The sequence below is a fragment of the Protobothrops mucrosquamatus genome, unplaced genomic scaffold, assembly GCF_001527695.2.
Source record: "Protobothrops mucrosquamatus isolate PMUCROS unplaced genomic scaffold, P.Mucros_1.0 scaffold104, whole genome shotgun sequence".
Classification (NCBI taxonomy): Eukaryota; Metazoa; Chordata; class Lepidosauria; order Squamata; family Viperidae; genus Protobothrops; species Protobothrops mucrosquamatus.
In genome coordinates this window covers 871,844-892,302 of record NW_015386477.1, presented here as the reverse complement: position 1 = coordinate 892,302, position 20,459 = coordinate 871,844, and the positions used below count along the sequence as shown (strand labels likewise).

The window sequence follows — 20,459 nt, the reverse complement described above, 5'->3', positions numbered from 1 at the left end:
TGAACTATGCCTCCTCTACTAGATCTAGTAAGATGAGTAGATGTATCGGGAAAGGGGCAGTCCTGCAAGTATCCCAGTCTTGAGACCTGACAGGTTTTATAAATTTTTTGTTTGTACAAGCAACATTTGATGTGTACCAGGGTGGCAAAGAAAGGATACTGATCTGTGGCTGCTTTGTAGCTATTGAATGTGCTGTGAAAGGGAGAAACACTCTCAGAACCACCTTTTGGGGTCTGAATCCAAAGCATCACCTGGCGGTTCTTTATAATAACTTTCCTTTCAGATTGTTACTTGTTATATTTGCTTGCTATAAAACATCTGCCAGGTTATCCCACCTCCTTTACATGGACAATCTGAAACTGTATGGAAAAATACTATCTGAAATAGAATTATTGCTCAACAATGTATGTATAGTCAAGATATTGCAATGTAGTTTGGACTGGACAAATGTGTCACACTATCAACGGGGAAAATAGTGAAAACCAATGATCACTACAAATACTTGGGCATCCTTCAAGTTGACATCAAACACACTGAAGTCAAGAAAAAGGTTAGAAGTGGAGGAAATACCATCAAGGCAATTAACACTTAGCAGTTCCGCTCATTAAATACATGGCTGGAATAGTGGAATGGACTCAAGCAGAACTAAAAACCCTGAATAGGAAGACCAGAAAAATAACGACAATGAATCATGCCCTTCATTCATGTTGTTCGTCCATCGATTTTTGATGAAGACCTTGACATCTTGTGGATTGTGGGCCATCAACGGTGTGTCCGTAGATGGCTGATGAGACCGATGTTAGCACGGAACGTTCTGCCACATACTGAACAGAGAAATGTGGACACTGTTGCTTCAGCATTTGCAGCTCTGGCTTTACGGAGTGCTCGCTTCTCTTGTGCCAAGATTGTCCTCCTGTGTTCATATGTCTGGCACCCCTGGTAAACCAGGGTACGCCATGTCGGTCCATACAGCGAAGTTGAAAGACTACTTAAGGAAAATAGGTGGATGTGGAATGTTGAAGAAAAGGCCATTGGAAGAATATCTGAAGGACATTGAAGAAGATGCATTGAAGCTAATATACCACATGGGCTTACTGAATTGTAGAGACACCAAACTGGTCTGGCAATAGCTACGAGAAGGAAAATTGAAAAATTGAAAAAATTCTGGCTGCACAAAACCAGGCTTTAAGAACAAATGCATAGAAAGCCAGAATTTAAAAGACAACAATAGACATCAAATGCCACCTGACTGACACTGACTACAAGCAACAGCATGACATATAGCAATGTTACATTGAAAAATTAGCAAGAAATACTATTTGTCTGTTAGCAAGAACTGATAGAGCCATAAAATAAACAAAATAATAGAAAATGAAGAAGCCAAAGTTCTCTGGGATGTTAGAATTGAAACAAACTGGCACCTGCCACATAACCACCCCAGACTTAACAACTCTCAATATGAAAGACAAAAAAGTCTGGATATTGGATGTTGCGGTACCTGAAGACAGCAGAATAGTAGAGAAAGAACTGGAGAAGATAACAAAATACAAAGACCTAAAATAGAAATAGAACAACTATGGCAAAAGAAAGCAGAGATCCACATAATAATAGCACATCTTGGGTACAATGCAAAAATAATTGGAACACCATTTGAATACCATTGGCATTGACAAAATCACCATCATTCAAATGGAAAAGGCAGCTTTACTTGAAACACCTTATATCTTTTTAACATCATCAAACATCTGCTATCCCTGTTCCTGTGAAGGACTTAACAAATGAATAAAAACACCAACTTCAGTCTAAACATCTGGCTGACTGCAACCAACGATTATAATAGCAGTAGTGACAATTTCAAGAATTTTACCATGAAAGTCTTTTAAAACATCTCTTTAAAATGTCTAGTTCAAGAGATTTTGAGTTAAGTATGGAAAACAGCATTTTGCATGTTTACAAGCTAAAATAAAAATAGTCAGCATGTAATGTTCTGCCTTTGTTTAAGTTAATTGTCACACATACTTCTGCAAGATATATAATTAATTGCCATTCCAACGAAACACTTAAGAAATGTGACCGTTATAATTAAGGACTCTTAGTAATTCTTTGTGCTGTCAAGAGTAAGCAGTGCCTACCTTCTCGGAGGGAAGAGATCACCAGATGTTGCCATTTTAGAACAACTTCTAATTTTTGTGGCTTTGTATAAAGAAATAAATAGCAAAGCACCAGAGCATTCACGACGAAAGCAACAAACATCAGCATAGAAATTCCCAGTCGAACCAATACTAAAATGTAATTTGCATTCAAATAAACAAGCTGAAACAGTTTACCTTTAGTGGTATTAAATTATGCAGTATTGTTTTTTTTTTAAGTTTGCTATTCTTACACATCAATATAACTAACTGCTATTGTACCATTGTTTTAATGTGAGTTACTAACTCCTACCAGTGCGTGCCAACCTTCCTCATTTATCAGCCGGAAGACTCAAATCCAGTAAGCTCCACTGGCACTTGCACATCTGCCCAATAGTTTTAACATCAATTCCCCAAGAAAGCCAAATGGGTCGCTGAACACCCAGACATATAAATGACTCCAAGAATACACATAAATGACTCCCAAGAATAAGATGCCAGGCTTTGAACTATCAGATCAGCAATTGATAATCTTGACTAAGATTTGCACCTCACAGGGCGTCTACTGGCATTCTCTGTATAAATGGGGCATAGTATCCTCCCCTCAGTGTGACTGCAGGGTCCTACGTCAAACTGTAGATCACATTGTGATGGGTTGTAAGGTGCAGGCCTACACTGGTCCAGTATGTGTTTTTTTTTAATATAAACGATGCTGCACTTCAGCGGTTAGATGATCTAGACATTGCTATTTGAACATAGATCTTTTTAATATTTATATTTTATTATATATTACTAATTAGGTGAAATGTTTATATTGCTAGTCCATATATGATATGCCATACGCTAAATAACGGGAGTTACTATATTATTTGCTTAACCTGCATTCCATAAGTCTTTCTAAAATAGCAGATATTTACCAACGGTAAGATCCAAATATATTATCGTTCTGTTTATTTTCCATTCATCCTTTCAGACTTTGTAATTTTCTTTGAGTGGGTCTCACATACTTCCGTCTTTCATATATTCCAATCTCATAAATGCTTTGTATAAAACTATACATTAATCCTATACTATTGCATTAGACAGTGATAGGGATTAAAGACAATTTAGTTGCATCATAAATGATTGATGGGATTATACTTGATGAACATCGTCTAACCTGCCTAATATTCATGGATGTTGCAGTGGATCTGTATTTGGAATGATAACAGTTAGAAAAGGCAAAGACAATCCGAAGCTGTCTTTGTGGTGGGCTGGAGCAAGGTGAGGATGGAGAAATATGTTCCAGTCCCTGAAAAAAGCAGTTGGGTCTTTGCACACTGGTGCAAGTTGAATGTGCAGATGTTATCAAGTTCTTTATTGATTTTTATGTGAAGGAGGGGGAGCAACTCAAAAATGGAGGTACTGCTTGCCATTGCACCGCAAAAGGTGTATTTTGAGGGTTGGATTGGTACTTATAATGATTTGCATGCTGCCTATTCACCATACTCTAGTGCTTAGTAACATGTTTGTAATGTTATACAGCATGTACAGATTTAAGTGGTGGTGACTTGAATTCCCCTATACTTAAATCTTGCAACTTTATAACAAATGGCAGTTTAGAAATGGAAGATAGTTTTGATTTTGGAATTCTGGGCGAGACATGGCAAACTGTAGACATCTCTGCAGAAGTGGTAACCATAGACAACCATGGCTAAGACCAAAGCATCCATGAGTAGAACAGACCCTTGAAATTTCTCAGGATAAGGTGCGGTGGGAGATTGCCCACATGTGCTTTGGATAGCTGCTCCTCACGAGGAGACAGAAGAACAGTAATTTTCTGCAAGTTTGACCGCTGGGAGATGACATCAGCTACCTTGCTCTTAATGGAAGCGGAGCATTTTAAAGGACACTATATTTGCAAATCTCATGGAATAATTGCTTTTGGAAGTTGACTATTAACTATCTTAAAGCTGTTAGAGCAGGGGTCCCCAACCTCTGGCCCGTGGATTGGCTCTGGTCTGCAGCATGCCAGAAACCAGGCCACGCAAACAAGCAAAATCCCATCCACGGGGTGCAGGCAGCACATAAGAACACGTCCTGTCTGATCTGTGGAAAAACCTGTCTCCACGGTACCAGTTCCTAGTGCCCAAAAGATTAGGGGCCACTGTGTTAGAGAACTATGCAAAATCTTCATCACGTGAATTTATCTTCAATTCTGAACAAAAGAAAAATTAATTATAAGATTAAGAATTTAAAAGTGAAATAAGCAGCAAGAAGCTGAATAAGATTTTGATCTAAGAAAGTTATAAATGGACTAAGGGTCCAGATAAATTTGGAATATTGACTTTTACTGTAAGAGTTTGGAATTACCTGTAAAAATAAGTAGCTTTTGTGGGAAACAGACTTATTTGGCTATTAAAATCATAAAAACTTATGATTTTTCAAAACTGGGCATTAAAGGGAACTAAAGATTTTAAGCAAAAGGGAAAAAAATGCAAACCTCTGCTTGATGTCAGTTATTACTGAGACTTACAAAATGATACAAAATGTTATAACACTGGAACTATTAAAGATCTTTGAAGAATGGACCAGAAATTGATAATTACAATATTATAATACAGTATTAATAGTAATGATGTCTGCTACTATGGATAGACAATTTCTAAAAGATGTTAATAAAGAAATGACAGATACAGAGAAATTGGCTTAGTTAGCTAGGGAATTCTGGGAGTTGAACTCCACAGGTCATAAAATTGTCGAGCTGCTTTATTACATTCTAGAATGAAGCCACTAAAACACTTAATTGCCCTCTATCTAAAAGAAAGTGCACTCCCTTCTTATATTCTTTGCAGTTTATTTCCAAAGCTGCTTTTTTCTAGCTCTCTCATACTTTTAACATATATTTATTTTGCCTGGCATTTTCTGACCTTGAAACTGAATTGCTGGCTGATGACACATCTCCCTTGAGAAGCTCTCTCAATTCCCAGAATTGGACTTAGAATTTGGGAGCTGTAGTATTAAAGCATCAAAGTGGGCATGTTGATGCTTGCAGAGAACAGACACAGCTTTTATTTTACAAAAACAAACCAAAGATTGCCTAAAAAGATTTCACTGCTAAAAGGAAATCTCTTTTGTCACTTAATTTTCATGGCAAATTGGAGACTGTATGCAGACTGGGAGTTGATATAAATAACTCAATATTGCTTATTTTTATATTTAGGATATATAAATCAACTCTTTGAAGTATATGAACTATTCCAAAGTCATCTTTTAAAGGTGCCATTGATACGTGATTGACACTAAGGAGTCATGAACTACTGCTTGTAGCCTCTGTTAGGCCCTACTGTGAAACAATTTATCGGTTTCATTGTAGAAACTTATAAAAATGTATAGTAATACATATTATACATTTTATATTCTTCCAACAAGTGTATCAGAATATTCCTTTTATCTTTATGTCAGCTACAAAGGATAAACCAAGATAATGATAGGTTAAGTAATGAGTTCCATTAAAAGTTGAACTTGAGTTCTACAATATTAATTTGATATTAACCAATCTGCTGTGTTGATCATGAAGCCAATTACAATTTAATAAAGCCAAGATAAAACTGACTAGTTTCTTCTTATATCCTATGATTCATTCATTGTTTTTTTTCCATTATATAACAAATTGCAAATTGCGAAACATCTATGTCAGTGGTGGCGAACCTATGGCACGGGTGCCAGAGGTGGCACTCAGAGTGCTCTCTGTGGGCACGCGCGCCCTCGCCCCAGTCCTAGGCCTTCATCTGGGTTTTATAAAACCTTTTTGCTTTAGGCCTCCACAACCGTGTGCAAAAAAAAAAAAAAAGGTTCAGTCGGTCAATTTCAACTTCTCGCGGGGAAAAAAAAATCTTGCAAAGTTGGAATTCATTGATTGAACTTTTTAGTCCCACCCAGTCTGCTGTTACCACTGCAACCACGCCCACCCAATGGGCCACACCCAGCCAATGGGCCACACCCACCCGGCACCCGACAATGCATAAGTGGGTTTTGGGTTGCAGTTTGGGCACTCAGTCTCTAAAAGGTTCGCCATCACTGATCTATGTCATTCAGCTGTGAAAACCAGTAACTTTATGTGGGCCAATGAAAAAGTGCATAAATTTTACACATCCTATCAGTACAATGTAATATTGATTTTTCTGCATATACAGTATTTAAGAAAAAGCAATTATATAAAATAAGTTTATAATTTAAATTCATCTGCATGTTTTAAAAATAATTTTCTGCCCTATTAGACTTTAATATTGTTTAGATTACCTTTTACATCTCAAATCTTTTTATATGTAATTTATACTTGCTGTCTGCATAAGACTGAATATACAATTTATGTAGGTAATTTATTTCATTTCCAGTATATGCTATCTATTTTGCAATACAGATTAGAATAAAAAATTAAGTTCATGGTAAATGTTAAGTGCTTGTGAATTAAGAACCAAATAATAGACAAATGGAATATTGTGTTTAATCCTGGGAAAAAAATTCTAAAGCTACTTTTTGGCACGGGAGAGAAGCTTCCACTGATGGAGAATGTTCTTCTGGGTCACTGACTGAATCAGACTTATGTGAAAGATAGACAGCAAGGAAACATAAACATCAGGTTTATTAAGAGTTGTCTTATATCATGTCCTGCTGCATAGGTATCACTGTGGCTCCAAAAATTTTTATAAACAATTCTAAACACACTAGAATTTAATACTAGAAAATGCTTAATAATCTGACTTTTAACATATAAAATATAGGATTGGGTTGCTCAATCCACAGCTGAAAATTCTCTTGGCATATAAAATAGAGAAAGATAATACTGGATTCTTATGTCTTGCATGAAATTTGCTTTGGCAATGCACAATTACATCAAACAGTTTCTTCAGGTCTTGTTTAACTAAAATAATACCCTAAGTTCCTTTGATGAATCAAACTGCTTCTGAAAAATAAAAAAAGAATGCAATGCAGAATGCTCTATGCGCCATATGCTGATGTTGAGCAAAAGAACCAATAATGTGCATCTAAATATATGGAATCATTGTAAGAATAAAGTGGACTTGAAGTGGACTTGAGCACCTCTCATTGTTCCTTTGCTACAAATCATTCCTTCATTCAGTTTGGCTGAAAGGGTAGAAAATTAGCAAGATAGACTTGAAACCACTGATAATTCTAAGATAGATTCCTCATATTGTTCTGTTTCAAGGTTGGTGACATACATAAGCAGAAGCTGAAATATTTAGTACAGTTAAAGCAGACAGCAGGAAACAGGAATGTAATTAAAATGCCTGGCAGAATGTGCTTGCTAAAAAAAACATCAGTACAGTCCAAGAAGTAATAGCATAGTCTGAATATGTTCCAAGAGTCCCAGTCAGCTGGTCCAAGAGTCAAAGGATCACAAAGAAGGAGGAAGAAGAATCATGAGCTAGAAAGCCAAAGAGTTGACTCTAACAAAGACTACAAGCAAAGCAATTATCTACCACTATCTGCTGACAACTGGCTGCAATACTCATCCCTTGCCCTTTGCCTAGTAAGGAGTCTCATTGAGGAGCACTGCTCTGCTCGCTTCTGTAGACATCTAGACCTGAGACTTGGGGGATTGTACCTCGTTATCTAAGTGCTCCAGCAGAACAGGATGTGCCTGTGGCTGATCAGCCTCAACTGAATTCTGGCTTACTGGGTTTTGAGGCTGACAATCCTGAAGCACAGACTCAGCTGAAGCAACATTGTCAGATTCAAAGTCAGAATCACATTCTGAATCGTAGCTCATAACAGATCTAGTGCTGAGGAATAAAAAAATTATAATATAAATATTACAAAGAAGACATAGGTTAACTAAAAAATATTTATTAACAATGTAAAATGTTTAATATTTTACAGTTAGAGCTATTCTGGCATGCCCTATAAGCAATAACACTAACTTGATGTTCTGACACCATGCTTCAACCTTTACAGGAAACAAAATGGAATAATCTGTTTCACATCAGTGGATTTTATTGTTTCCCACACCATCTTTTAAATTTTCTACTTAAGGTTGGTAACATAAACATGTTCAGGTTTTTCTTTAAAAAAAGTAAAATAGCTATTCTTATGCATTATACAATATGTAGATATTATCTCATATTTACAGGAACAACATATCAATATTATGTTGTTTATGTATTAGAAATTAAACAAATGTACTATGAGGATCTTGTATAAGTTGTGTTATAGAGTGGAAGACTAAATATGAATGAGAGCACAAAAAGCAAAAGGAGAGTGTGTATGTTCTCGTACAATATTGGCTCTGTTTATTTTAGCATTTTAGAATTTAAGCACAATTTTGCTCTTCTAAACAGTTTTCTATGGATTAAATTGCTTAATAGAATATGTTCAAATGTTCATAACATCATACTAGCAAGAGCTACAATCATACTGTTGCACTGTACATAATTGGTTGTGGCTTGTACACTAAATAAAAAATCTGCATGTGTTGGTTATTTGCATCTAATCACAGAATGATTTAAAGTAGACATGCTGTATGCCATCAAAAAAAGTTTAAAAATATTCTTGGGTTTCTGAATTTGGTTCTTGTCAGCAACAAATTATTTTAAAAGGAGGGGAGAAATATAATAAGGGGCATGTAGAAAACACACATGATCATTTTCAAACACTGTTTCTCAATCTCAGGAACTTTAAGATGGGTGGATTTCAATTTCCAGAATTCCCCCAGCCAATTTTGGGAGTTGAAGTACACTCATCTTAAAATTCCTGAGGTTGAGAAACACTGACTTAAGAGATTTTAACTGATCCCAATAAAGAACATTTTGTGTTGGCTGCAGTCATCTATGCTCTTCTGAAATACATTTAGCTGGAGACAAGACAGCACAATCCAAAGAATCTTCTCTTCCGTCTTCGCACTAATGGATAAGGAGTCAAGTTTAGCAGGCTGCTATCATCTGTGGTTTTAAATAAAAAGTTTAGAGTTAGTCTCAATAGCAATTGATCAAGGATTCTTAATAGCAACACTTCTGCCTTACCATAAAGCAAGCTGTGATCTCTGGAAGGCTTTAAGAGGAAAACTTGATTCATGGGGTCTGGGGAGGTTTTCTTCCAGACATTACTATAATAATAAATAGTAATGCTTGTGTACATTTCAGTAATACAATATATTTTATTATGGTTTCCTCAATTACCTTTGACATCTTCAGGTTTCAGCAATGCCAGCTTCTTTAAGCTGAACATTATTGTTATTGCTATTATCAACCATTATTCTCGTCTACTTTTGTCACCAGGGCATTTGTAAGCATATTGGAAATGTAAACGGCGGAAGTGATTAGAATATCCATTTAGTGACTAAAACAGGCTTAATTTAATGTAGACATTAGTTAAAAACTCCAAATTACAAATCTGTCAAAATAGAAAAGTCTCAAAGAGATGTTGAAGTAACACTGATAAAAGTGGTTAACATAATTAACTCAAAATGGAATTACATTTCCAATTTATGGGTAGTACAGATACAACAATAGCAAATTTACAGAGTAATATGAAAAAGTAACAAATTTCAGAAGCATGTAATATCCATTTTGACACAAGAAACTGATGAGTGAAATATGCGAGAAGAGCAAGGGGTAGGAGCTAGAGTACATGATACTGTGTACAAGAGCACATGTATATAAAACTTTTAGGTTTTATTTTAGCTGGGATCAGGAGTAAATCAGAGGTAAAGAACCTGTATCTTTCCCTCATTGTTGAATCCTTCAGCAATCCTAGCCAGTGTGGGCAAGAACAGAGGAAGCTGAGAATTCATCAACAGCTGCAGGGTCCTGTCCCTCAATTACATTTTTAGGTTCGAAATATAAACCAATGAAAAAAAGAGAAAGATAGTACAGGTAGTCCTCACTTACTGACCACTAATTCAACAACTGTTTGAAGTTATGATGGTGCTAAATAAAGGGACTTATGACAAGTTCTTGAAATTGAAGTTTTGGCAACTGGTGTGTTTGTATGACAGTTGCAATGTCCTGTGGTCAAGTGAACATCATTTGTGACCTTCAAAGCTGGCTTCTGACAAGCAAATTCAGTGGGGAAACTGGCAGAAAATCACAAGTCGTGGTCACATGACATTTGTGCCTTACAACTGCAGTGATTTGCAAATTACTGTAGTTAGAACTGTTGCCATAAGTTGGGCATGGTCAGTGATTTTTTTCATTTTATAATCATGTTGCTTAGCAATAGGATGGCTGTCCAAATGCAGTTGGTGAGGATTGCCAGTACACATTTACTGAAGAGTCAAGGCAATGTTAAAGAATGGATGGAGTTGTTCTATTGACTGATATTCTGAGTAGAGAAGCCTCTCACAAAATCCCTGACTGTACTATATTGGATGCATTATCCTAAGTACTTTAGCCCAGACAACATGGCTGTTTGCTAAGATAAGGGGATGTCTAGTGTAAAATATCTGCAGGGCACAGGACAGACAAAAGCTGCTTAAAGGTGGGATAAAAACCACTGTGACCCTTAATCCCTGGCTGACTGGAATTGCTAAAAACTGTTGGTTACTAGGAGACTGTTCTGAAGAGGAAACAATTCAAACTGCATTGTAAGCCCTGATAGATTTAGCATTGTTAAAATAATACCTCCAAATTCCCATAATAAATTCTAAAAAATCCAGGAAAATTCTGGCTCCAATCATTTTGCATCATCACTTCCATAATGCCTCCAAGAGTGGTAAGCATAACAGACTGCTTACCCTGGTATGGAAGACAACACCTATTTTGAGGAAACCAATGCAGTCTATAAAAAATTCATTTACCATTCCTGAAAGGAATTTAGCCTGCCCACTCAACTAACGTATTGATAAATACAGAAAAGAAAAGCTTACCTTGATTTTTCAATGGTAAAGGCATAGTCTCCCTGAGTTTACTTAAAAGGTTTTTCATTTCTCTCATATCCCTGCAGAAATAATGCACAGAACTTAAATAAAGATCTATTTCTACCTTTTGGAATTATAAGAACAACACTAGAGAATTTTTTTAAAAAGGAGTATATACATATATCAAACATGGTATCAACATGGTTTCAATAAACATTAGCTTGTACGTTGAGACTATGCTAACAATAAGAGCAACAATAAAAAAAACATGAGGAAGAATTAGAGAGTGGTAAGAATGGTATCAATGCATATTCAAAATCTATTTATTTTGGCTGTGTGATGCGTTTCTAATACTTATTTAAATGCTTATCCCCCAGACCAATCATAATGGGTGGACAGAATGTAATGAATAAATAAAAATTCAAATCAATCGTTATTACAGTTTAATCTTTATTACTGTGCAAAGATTAAAAACCAATGACAATAAAAACTAGCAATAAAAAACTAGTACATCATCATGATATATTGTATGGTGACAAATATATATCAGGCAATTTACATCAAATGTACAGCGGTATCACCCAGCATATTAGTTTTGCTGACAAAACTGAGACCAGTTACCATTTATTTAGATACCTAGTCCTGCATTTTTTTTCAGCGGTGATAGCTTTGACGAGTTCTACTAAATAAATATAAAAGTAAAAAAATAAATTTAATAACAAAATCAGATGAAAAATAAAGCACATACCTCTCGGTGTTTTCAATATCTGTGGAAACCTGCCATAAATGTTGTTGTATTTCTACTGGTGAAGATGATGTTTCTTCCAAAATAGGAGCTTCTGAACTCTCTTCTAGTTTACTGTCAAGGCTCTTGGGTGCTGTACAGGTCTCCGTCCCTTCGAAAGAGCACCGAACAAAACAGATTTAATCACAAAAATGTTATGTCAATATTTCCACTAATCCTTTCACCTGCCAACTTGAAAACGTCTACTTAATTTCGGAGATGCAAATAAACTAAATAAACAAATCAACATTTGTCAGGCCCAAACAATCAAGAACAACATGTGGAGCTACTTCTGAGTAATTACTTTTGTTTACCTACAAATAGAATCTTGTCAGACTAAAGCAATTATCTGCTATAACTATAGATATACTCTGTGAATTGCTAGAGAGGCTCTCTTCTTGTTCTCTTCCTCCTTACCAGAGATTCTAAGCTCCCTGTCGTGTTGCCCTCTGGGAAAGTGCCCCTCCCTCCTGTAGCTCCAGACTACATTCCACTACATGTCTGACAGTATGACAAATTGAATAATGCTGGCTGCATAAATAATGCAAATTTGCAGGGTTTGCAGTTTTCTTACTTTATTCTCCTTCTGTTAAAAAAAGAAGTGATGGGGCTATGTGTGGAAGGAAAGCTGTGTAGTAGCCTGGGATATACAAGCAGCAAGAAACAGAAAAGTAAATAATTATATGCAATGCGCACTAAAGTTAGCAAGAAAAAAAGTGAGTGAAATAGCTTCTAAATATAAAAAAACAGAAATGAAATGCTTCTTTCTTAAGGACCGTTTTTGAACAATTTTTGTACAATCTTCTAAAACAAATCCCATTTTAGCTTCCGTTTCCAGAGCAGTTTCCAGAACAAATCAGATTCATACTGAAATAATCTGTCTTTCTTTCTCATGCTTTTTATTATTTTATTGTTTTGGAGCAATTTTTTAAATAGATGATTTTAAATGCAAGAGTTATATGTCTGTGCAAGGTTTTCATGCTCATCTTTTTTAATCTTTATTTTAACTGTACTTTATGCTATTATAACTTAATAAAACTTTCATTTAAAACAAAAAGAAGAAATGGCTGATAAACTATGTGGCTTAGACAGCTATGGACCTGCTGATGTTTTGCTTGTTTCAGAGCAGACCCAAAACCACCGAAGAGGTCTAGAACAGCCCAGGAAAGGACTGCTGTTCCAGAGTAGCCTAAAGGCTACAAATAGGACCAGGGACGAAGCTAGGGACCTGTCTTCTTTCTGCAGTCAGTCTGGCTGAAGGCTAAAGAATCAAAGGCTGCAAACTCTAAGAATAATTAAGCTAAGAATAATTAATGCCCTTACTTAACTCTAAGGGAGAGGAGTTGTACAAATGGTTACATACATAACAAGATAGACTGTGCCAGAAATGGAAGTTTCATGTTGCCATTGGCAAGATAATTAACTTTCAAATGCTTGAACGTAAGTCACAGTTTTACTCCCTGCTGATTTACTGTAAAGCTGCAGGAAGGCAGGAGAGATGATAATTTAAACGACTTAGCTTAAAGGCTGCTTGACTCAAAAGACATTGGCATTGCTGAAGGAAACCCTTCTTATCTAGCATACATTATAAATAAAAAGGAGAAAAATCATAAGGTTTTTGGATGCTGTCTGATTATTTTTTGAGAACCCAAGATCTTATGACATCCTGGAGCCAAATCTGTCTCTGTGACAGCAGGTTAGTCAATTTAAAGCAATTTCATTATATCTTAAGTTCCTTCATGTACTTAAGATTCTGTTTATGCAGCACTTGCACATTTTATAATAAGAGTGAGGAAATCAAAACATACTGTTCAACCAATCCATTCCTTGGATGCTTGGCAAACCATTTCTGTATCATGCCAAGAGTAAGTTACTAGAAGTCATTAGTTTATTACAGTTATGCAGAACAGCAGCCTGGAAATAAAACTGTAAAAATAAGCCCTTAACAAAAATGATTAGGCTCATAGGCAATATTTTTCTGTTGCACCCACCATATTGTGAAGTGCTCTCATTTCCCTAATTGTTGGCCTTCCAGAAACTGTAGAAGACAGAATTTTTCCTTTGAGGAATGAATGGCCATCATTTTACTTATCACTTTTATGGCTGCCTCTGTTTTTATTGGCTTTTACATTTTTATTGTTTTTATGTTTTATGCTGACATTTTTTAAAAATCCAGTAGTGTATAAATAAAGTAAGCATTCATGTACTTTTCTAAGAAGAATATTAAATACATAACATAGGGAACAAACATCATAGTTTTTGATTTCTGAAGCAGCTTTTATTGTAGCAGTGTAGTATTGACTTTTTTTCCAAGTTACCTTGACTATGCCTTGTTTAAATCATTTCGAATTTCCACAGGAGAAGCACTATGGCAAAAATTCATCATGATGCACATACCATTTTCCCCAATGGAAACCACACTTTCCTTTTCTTCTTTGCATGATTGATATTTCCCAAGGTATGTAGCACACTGACTTTTTTTTTTAAGGAACCCATTTAAGCAAAATGCCCTACTTTGGAAAGAATTGGTCTAACACGTGAGCTAGCTCACTCCTGTTAACAGAAATAATTCGAGTCAAGAAGGTAAAACAGAAGTAACAGGCTACTTCCTTCAGCTTCAAAAGAAAGACCAAAAGAAAGAAATGCCTTCTCTAAGTAATTCAGAAGGCTCTCTTGCTCAGGATTCCTTCTATTTCAATCAACTCTTCAAATCTGCTTGAATTTGAAGGACATTGCAAATAATGACTCCTTTCAGTCAGTATCAATGCCAGGGGCATACTACAAGGAGTACAAAAAACATTCAACTGTCTGTCAGCAATTTCCCCCTTACAAATACTTGACTGCCTCCAGGCAGTTGTTCCACCTTGTTCAGGACAAAATGGTTATGAAGTGGCTCTGAAGTGGCACCTGTGAACAGATAGAAATTCCCAACATTCATCACAGCAAAAGCTGTGCTAAATAGATACCCAAGTTCTCCAGGGGACTGTGCTTCTTTTTTTCATTGTTAGCCTCAGTCATCACATTTCCTCCCTTGTTTGTCTTTTTTAAAGTACATGTGGAAGAGTAGCCTTACAGCAGGCATGTCAAACTGCTGGCCCGCGGGCCGGATACATCACACTGAAACCGCGCCCACCCCATTGCCGGCAATGGGGAAAAAGTCGTGATACGTCGCGCAACGTCACGTGACATTGCGAGTTTGAGAAGCCTGCCTTAGAGGGTGAAATAATTAAAAATCAGTATGAGGGCATAAGTTGCATAAGCATCTGTTCTGAGTGATCACTTAGACCAGTGTTTATCAACTTTGGTCAGTTGATAAACTGCTGGCAGGAGAATTCTGGGAGCCGAAATCCACAAGTCTTAAAGTTGCCAAGATTGAGAAACACTGATTAGACAAATGGAAAGAAATTTGCTCCAAAGCATTTTAGACTCTGCAGGTTTGTCTGTGTGCCTGCACACAAGTATCAGAAAATTGTTGGAAAAATATTCAAAGCAGGCAAATTACTAAAGATGTGGATTAATTAACATATGTAAGATGGGCAGCTATATAAATGAAATAAATCAGTAAATAATCATAATGGAGTAATATGAAGTGTATATACTTATAATATAAATAGCATGATTTCTTCTAGGCCAAAAGTTAATGAAGCGAACAAAAAATAAATTTTCCACACGTTAGAAATTCAAATGAGGCAAATGCAAATTTTTTCACTTAAGAAAGAGAAGTTAAATGTGTAAATATAAATGGTTTAGTAGAAGTCCTTGTGAAAAAGGCCTTGGAATAATAGTTATTATAATCAGAAGATAAATCAACAGATCAACAAATTTAATTTCCAATGAAGTGAAATTACTAGTATGCATGTATAAAATTCATCACTGCCTCAATTCTAGTGTATTCTGGATGGTTAGAGAGAACTAATAATACATAAAACAAGAATAATGAATAACACATTTTAATTTCTTTTGAATTGGGAAGGGCTCATTTTAACTACTGTGTCCAGTTCAGCCTGTCATATTGATAGCAATAAGAATGATCAAGAAACTAGACATCAATCCTTAGAAGGACAATGGAGGTATTAGGTATATTTATTATTATCTGATTTTAAACAGAAGACCAAGACACATTCTGTAACAATAAACAGGGGTACACAATGATGCATTTAACTACCAAAAAGTACTTTCCAAGTGACTTCTTAGTAGCAGAGAAGTATGACAGAATGTATAGATATACTCAGAAAACAGATGAATTCCTCACCACTAAATGAGTCAAGCAGAATCTGGAGAGTCTTTGGTCAAGAGTCCTTTAATTTATGTTCCTGCAAGGAACATAAATACTACAATTCTGCATTTCTTTTATTTGACAAAATGATGCTGTGCAAGTACCACAGTGGTGGAACTTTCACAGTTCTACAGTGAGCTATTTGCACAATATCCTCCAGGTAAAGCTGCTCACATTAGCTTTGTGATATTAGCACCTGGTTTGTTAGCAAGTTAATAGTTGAAATAAGCAGACAAGCCATATGGTATATCCTAATTCATGCCACATAGCAGGAATTACTGGAATTAGAGTTCTATAGTATTTAAGAAAGAAGTGCATAGGGGAGTGAATGAACATTGTGAGAGAACTTTAAAAAATTAAAAGCATTTATGTGTTAAAAGTGTGACATTCTTATAGAAAAGTACTTTATAAATAATAACAGGAATGTGGATAATTTTTTTTTACTTTCTTAATTCTGGCTACAAATATGAATTTACAAAAACAGAAGAGGGATGTGCTATTTCTGAGCAGCATAGGAGTGCTTTTAAAAGTACTCCTTGCCTCCTCTCTCCCCCATAAGAATATCCCCAGAGCAAGCCATGCAGAGTCAAGTTCCTAAGGTTTGGCTTCTGTTCAATTAGTGTGTAGGAGTAAGGCATCGTGCTTGCAAGAGAAGGGCACATCTGGATTAAAAACAGCTCAATGTCTTTCTGCAAAAGAGCTATTTTAGTTTCAATATGTTTACTGCCCCCATACAAGGAGGTTGATTTTATTTCTGTAGATTAACTCCCTGAAGGAAGAAAGTGGACCTAGGTAGCAAGCTGAACTTTACAAAAGACATAAAAAGCAACAGGGAGCCTTAAGCTTTGATTTTGCAAAATTGTTTTGTATCCACAAGGCAAGAAAAGTCAGCAAAGCATTCAACTGCGCAGCTTGCTTAAGTTGAAAGCTTGTCTTCCTGAGTTTAGGGGGGCAGAGACCTGATGATGCTACATATATTCATAATTACACATTCTTGGGAACATATCCATAAGGAAAACGAGTGCAGTCAGGTGAAAAATTATTTGGTAGACATCTCCCAGAAAATTGTGTAGTAATGCAACTTGACTGTATATCACAGACTCAGAACCGTCAGTGCCAGGAAATAAAAGAATATTCAGAGCTAACCATGAAAGATGCAGTTGCAAATAGTTGCTATATGTTAAGTCAACTGTGATGCCTTTTATGTGCCAGTTAATAATGCAATGATAACAGCCTTCTGGTTTGACGTTGCGGTATGACGGGCATAGGAAGACGGGGCTCTGTCTTCCACATTCGATTTTGCCCCGCTGGGGACCCTAAAAAGGGTCAAAAGTCGCCCTGAAGAGGTGACGAAGGAGGGGACCATAGTTGATTGTGGAGGGGTGGCGGCCCTCCTGCTGGATCTGAGGAAGCCCTCCAAACCGGCGGGGGAACGACTGGCTACATTCGTGTGGCCAGTCAGAAGCTGCTGACAACTGAAGACAAGCACTAACTAGCAATTTCTGAGCAACGTGGATGGAACTGGGTGAGACTTTATCCTCTTTTTATGGCCCTAACACTACATTCCTGGAGAAAAGAATGCCCAAAGCAAAGAATCCTCCCCAATGAGAGAGGGAAGTTATTGCCCCGCTCCCTCAGGAAAAGAAAAGCGGTGAATTAATTGTTTTGGGGAAAAACAGAGGAAACTACAAGATCAATTTGGAACTAATACAGATCTATAGCTTTGAAATTTGGAGACTAAAAGTATCTTTGAGACTTTTTTTTAGAAAAAATATTTGAAAGTTTGCAAAATAAGCTTGGATTTGGAAAGCTGGAAGACAGTGTCAATGACATCTAGTGGAGAATTAGGGCACTACAATTTATTATGCTTAAGGGAAACTTTACTTGAAGCCTAGACTCAGATAAAACTCTTTGTTGTTCCTGGATACTTTCACTTTTGCAGACTGCAGCTGGGAAAAGAGAAAAACAAAAACTCTTGGGCTGCTTATCTGGGTTGGGGACCCTATTGGGCTATAAAGACTACATGTAAAAACAAAATGAGTTCTATACTCAGCCTTAAATGGTAAAAACTCATCTTCAACACCTGTCTCCAAAGCTCCCAGCTTGAAAATTTTAATGAATCTCAGAAAGAATTTTTTTCCATGTTGAAATCAATCCAAGAGACAATTGTTTTATTTCAGGATGAGACTAAAAATAACGCAAACGAGATAAAAGGACAATTTTCTAACCTAAACTTACAAATTCAGACAATGACTGCAAAGAAAGAACTAACAACCCAGAAAACAGAAGGAAAATTAGACGAAACGGATCCAAAGATGGAGGACCTAAAGGAAGGATTTAACAGACAGATACAGACAAATGAAAAATTAGAAGATGCAGTGATAACACCAAAATGGAAAAGACATCGTACTTGTCAAGATCTCTGAACACATTTGAGGATAAGGAAAAAGAGCTGATCGAATGGATGATAAAGCTGTTAGGAGAAATGCTGAATATTGACAAACTAGTAATGAAAAGAAAAACTGAAGGATGGAGGCTGTTTAATGAATATAAATGGGTTGAGTGTTCTTCCAGAAACACTTCAAATTCTTTTCCTCATTCCAAATACTATATACAAAAACAGAGGAAGAACTACTTGATGATTTAATGTACTGACTTGGAAAGTTATTTGGTAAAGGAAGAAAGCTAGAGTAAAATTGAAGAAAATAGAAGTTTTGATCTACTGGATGGGATATTATACTACTAAACAGATGTTTGAATATGGCTAAGAAACTAGATAACTGTTAGAAATAAAAATATTATAATTAGAAGGATAGGATTTGTAACTAGAATATTATACTTTGTTATGAGATGGGGAATATGAAAATTCTAAAAGGGTTTGAATAAGGGAAGCTTTTGGTTACCCAAATATAATTTATTATGAGAAAATTATAAGCAATAGAGATATTTTGAACATTGATGGGAAATTAAAAAAATTTTAAAGCGAGAAAAACAGGTTATTGATTGAATAAATGGATATTAAGTACAAATGCAATTGAGAGATATTTTGGCTAGAAACAATATTATAAATCGAGCTGCCGGTCCATGGGCCAGTTGTATCATGCGGAGACTGCAGCCACTTCAGTTCCAGGAATGCGAAAAAAGTCGTGATACGTTGCAACACATCGCGTGATGAGTTTGACACCCGTATTCTAGAGAATCCATGAGAGACATATTTAGATTGCTGAACCAAAGAACGAGCTATGAAGGAAAGCTAGTGCAGGTTTAATGTTATGCTGATTTTGTGCTATTTTGAAATGTGGGACCCGTGATTCCAAATAACAGTGGTTTTATTTTGGCCTATGGAAGAAATAAGAAGAGATAAAAAGGTTGAGGGTGGGGGGAAAGAGGACGGGATGGACCACATTTATATTGCTTTAAATTTTAAGGGAACAATTAGAAAAATACTCATTTTTAAATAAATGTATAGATACTGATCCTATACTTTAAAACAATGCTTTTAGACTATTTACTTAAAATAAATAGTTCATAGTGATCTGTAGCCAGAATAATTTTTTTGAAAGCGACAAATCAACATCTATATTGTTTTGTAAATCTGCATCAGACTCTTTATTTATACTGCCTAAAGATATAAGAAATTTCAATTGCAGTGGAATGGCTACAAAGGTCTGGGCTGAGTTACAAAGGCTCTGTAATTATCTATGGGCAGACTGACTAGAGATTAATAGATGAAGGTCCTATTTCACAGTAAGCCAATGACAGCTGAACTGAATGAAACAATATCTAAAGGATTTATCATATGTTACCTTCCTACCTTTCCGATGATGTTGAAGTGATCCAAGAAGGCATATGGATTTCAGCATCTCTGTTGTGTACATTTCTAAGCAACACTGCAACTGGATATATAGTCTACAGATTTCAGGATGAATTTCACCATCTTCTGGCCTGCAATAGATATATATATATATATGTGTGTGTGTATAAAACAAATAGAAAATGTTATCATTGCCAACCAATGATTCTCCTTTCCACAATGCCTAAACAAAAAAAACATTTAATTGTAGGGGCATCTAGAAGGTTACCAATTCCTCCCTGCCTTATTTGTCTGGATAGAACAAGCCAAGATTGGAAGTTCAATTGAGGAAACAATTTCTGATTGTTATCATGAAAGTCAATGACTCCAAAAGAATTGCATAACCCAATGAATAATTAACCTCATAGGTAGAGGTGTAGTACAACTTCTCAGTACATTCCATAGTAAGTCCTACTAAGGCTCAGTGCACAACTTTGTTTCAATTTTCAGTAAATCACACTGTTTAATTTTATTTGAACCTAATAACTAATATAGAATTGTTGTCTTTTTCACAAGCCATAAGTTAATTGCAAAACGTGTTTCTGAAAGTATTTTTCAGT

The 20,459-nt window shown here is 36.0% G+C and overlaps 1 protein-coding gene across 1 annotated transcript in view; it reads right to left on the bottom strand.

The window, feature by feature from the left end:
• Positions 1-8,002: 8,002 nt before the first annotated feature.
• RGS7BP (regulator of G protein signaling 7 binding protein) overlaps positions 8,003-20,459 on the bottom strand; it is a 43,364-nt gene continuing 30,907 nt past the window's right edge. Inside the window, exons 3-6 of the mRNA XM_015812648.1 lie at positions 12,188-12,240; positions 11,735-11,882; positions 10,996-11,066; positions 8,003-9,070 (exon numbers count right to left, since the gene is read on the bottom strand). Coding sequence (XP_015668134.1) covers positions 8,979-9,070; positions 10,996-11,066; positions 11,735-11,882; positions 12,188-12,240 — 364 coding nt within the window. The 3' untranslated portion in view covers positions 8,003-8,978. The remainder of the gene's footprint in view (positions 9,071-10,995; positions 11,067-11,734; positions 11,883-12,187; positions 12,241-20,459) is intronic.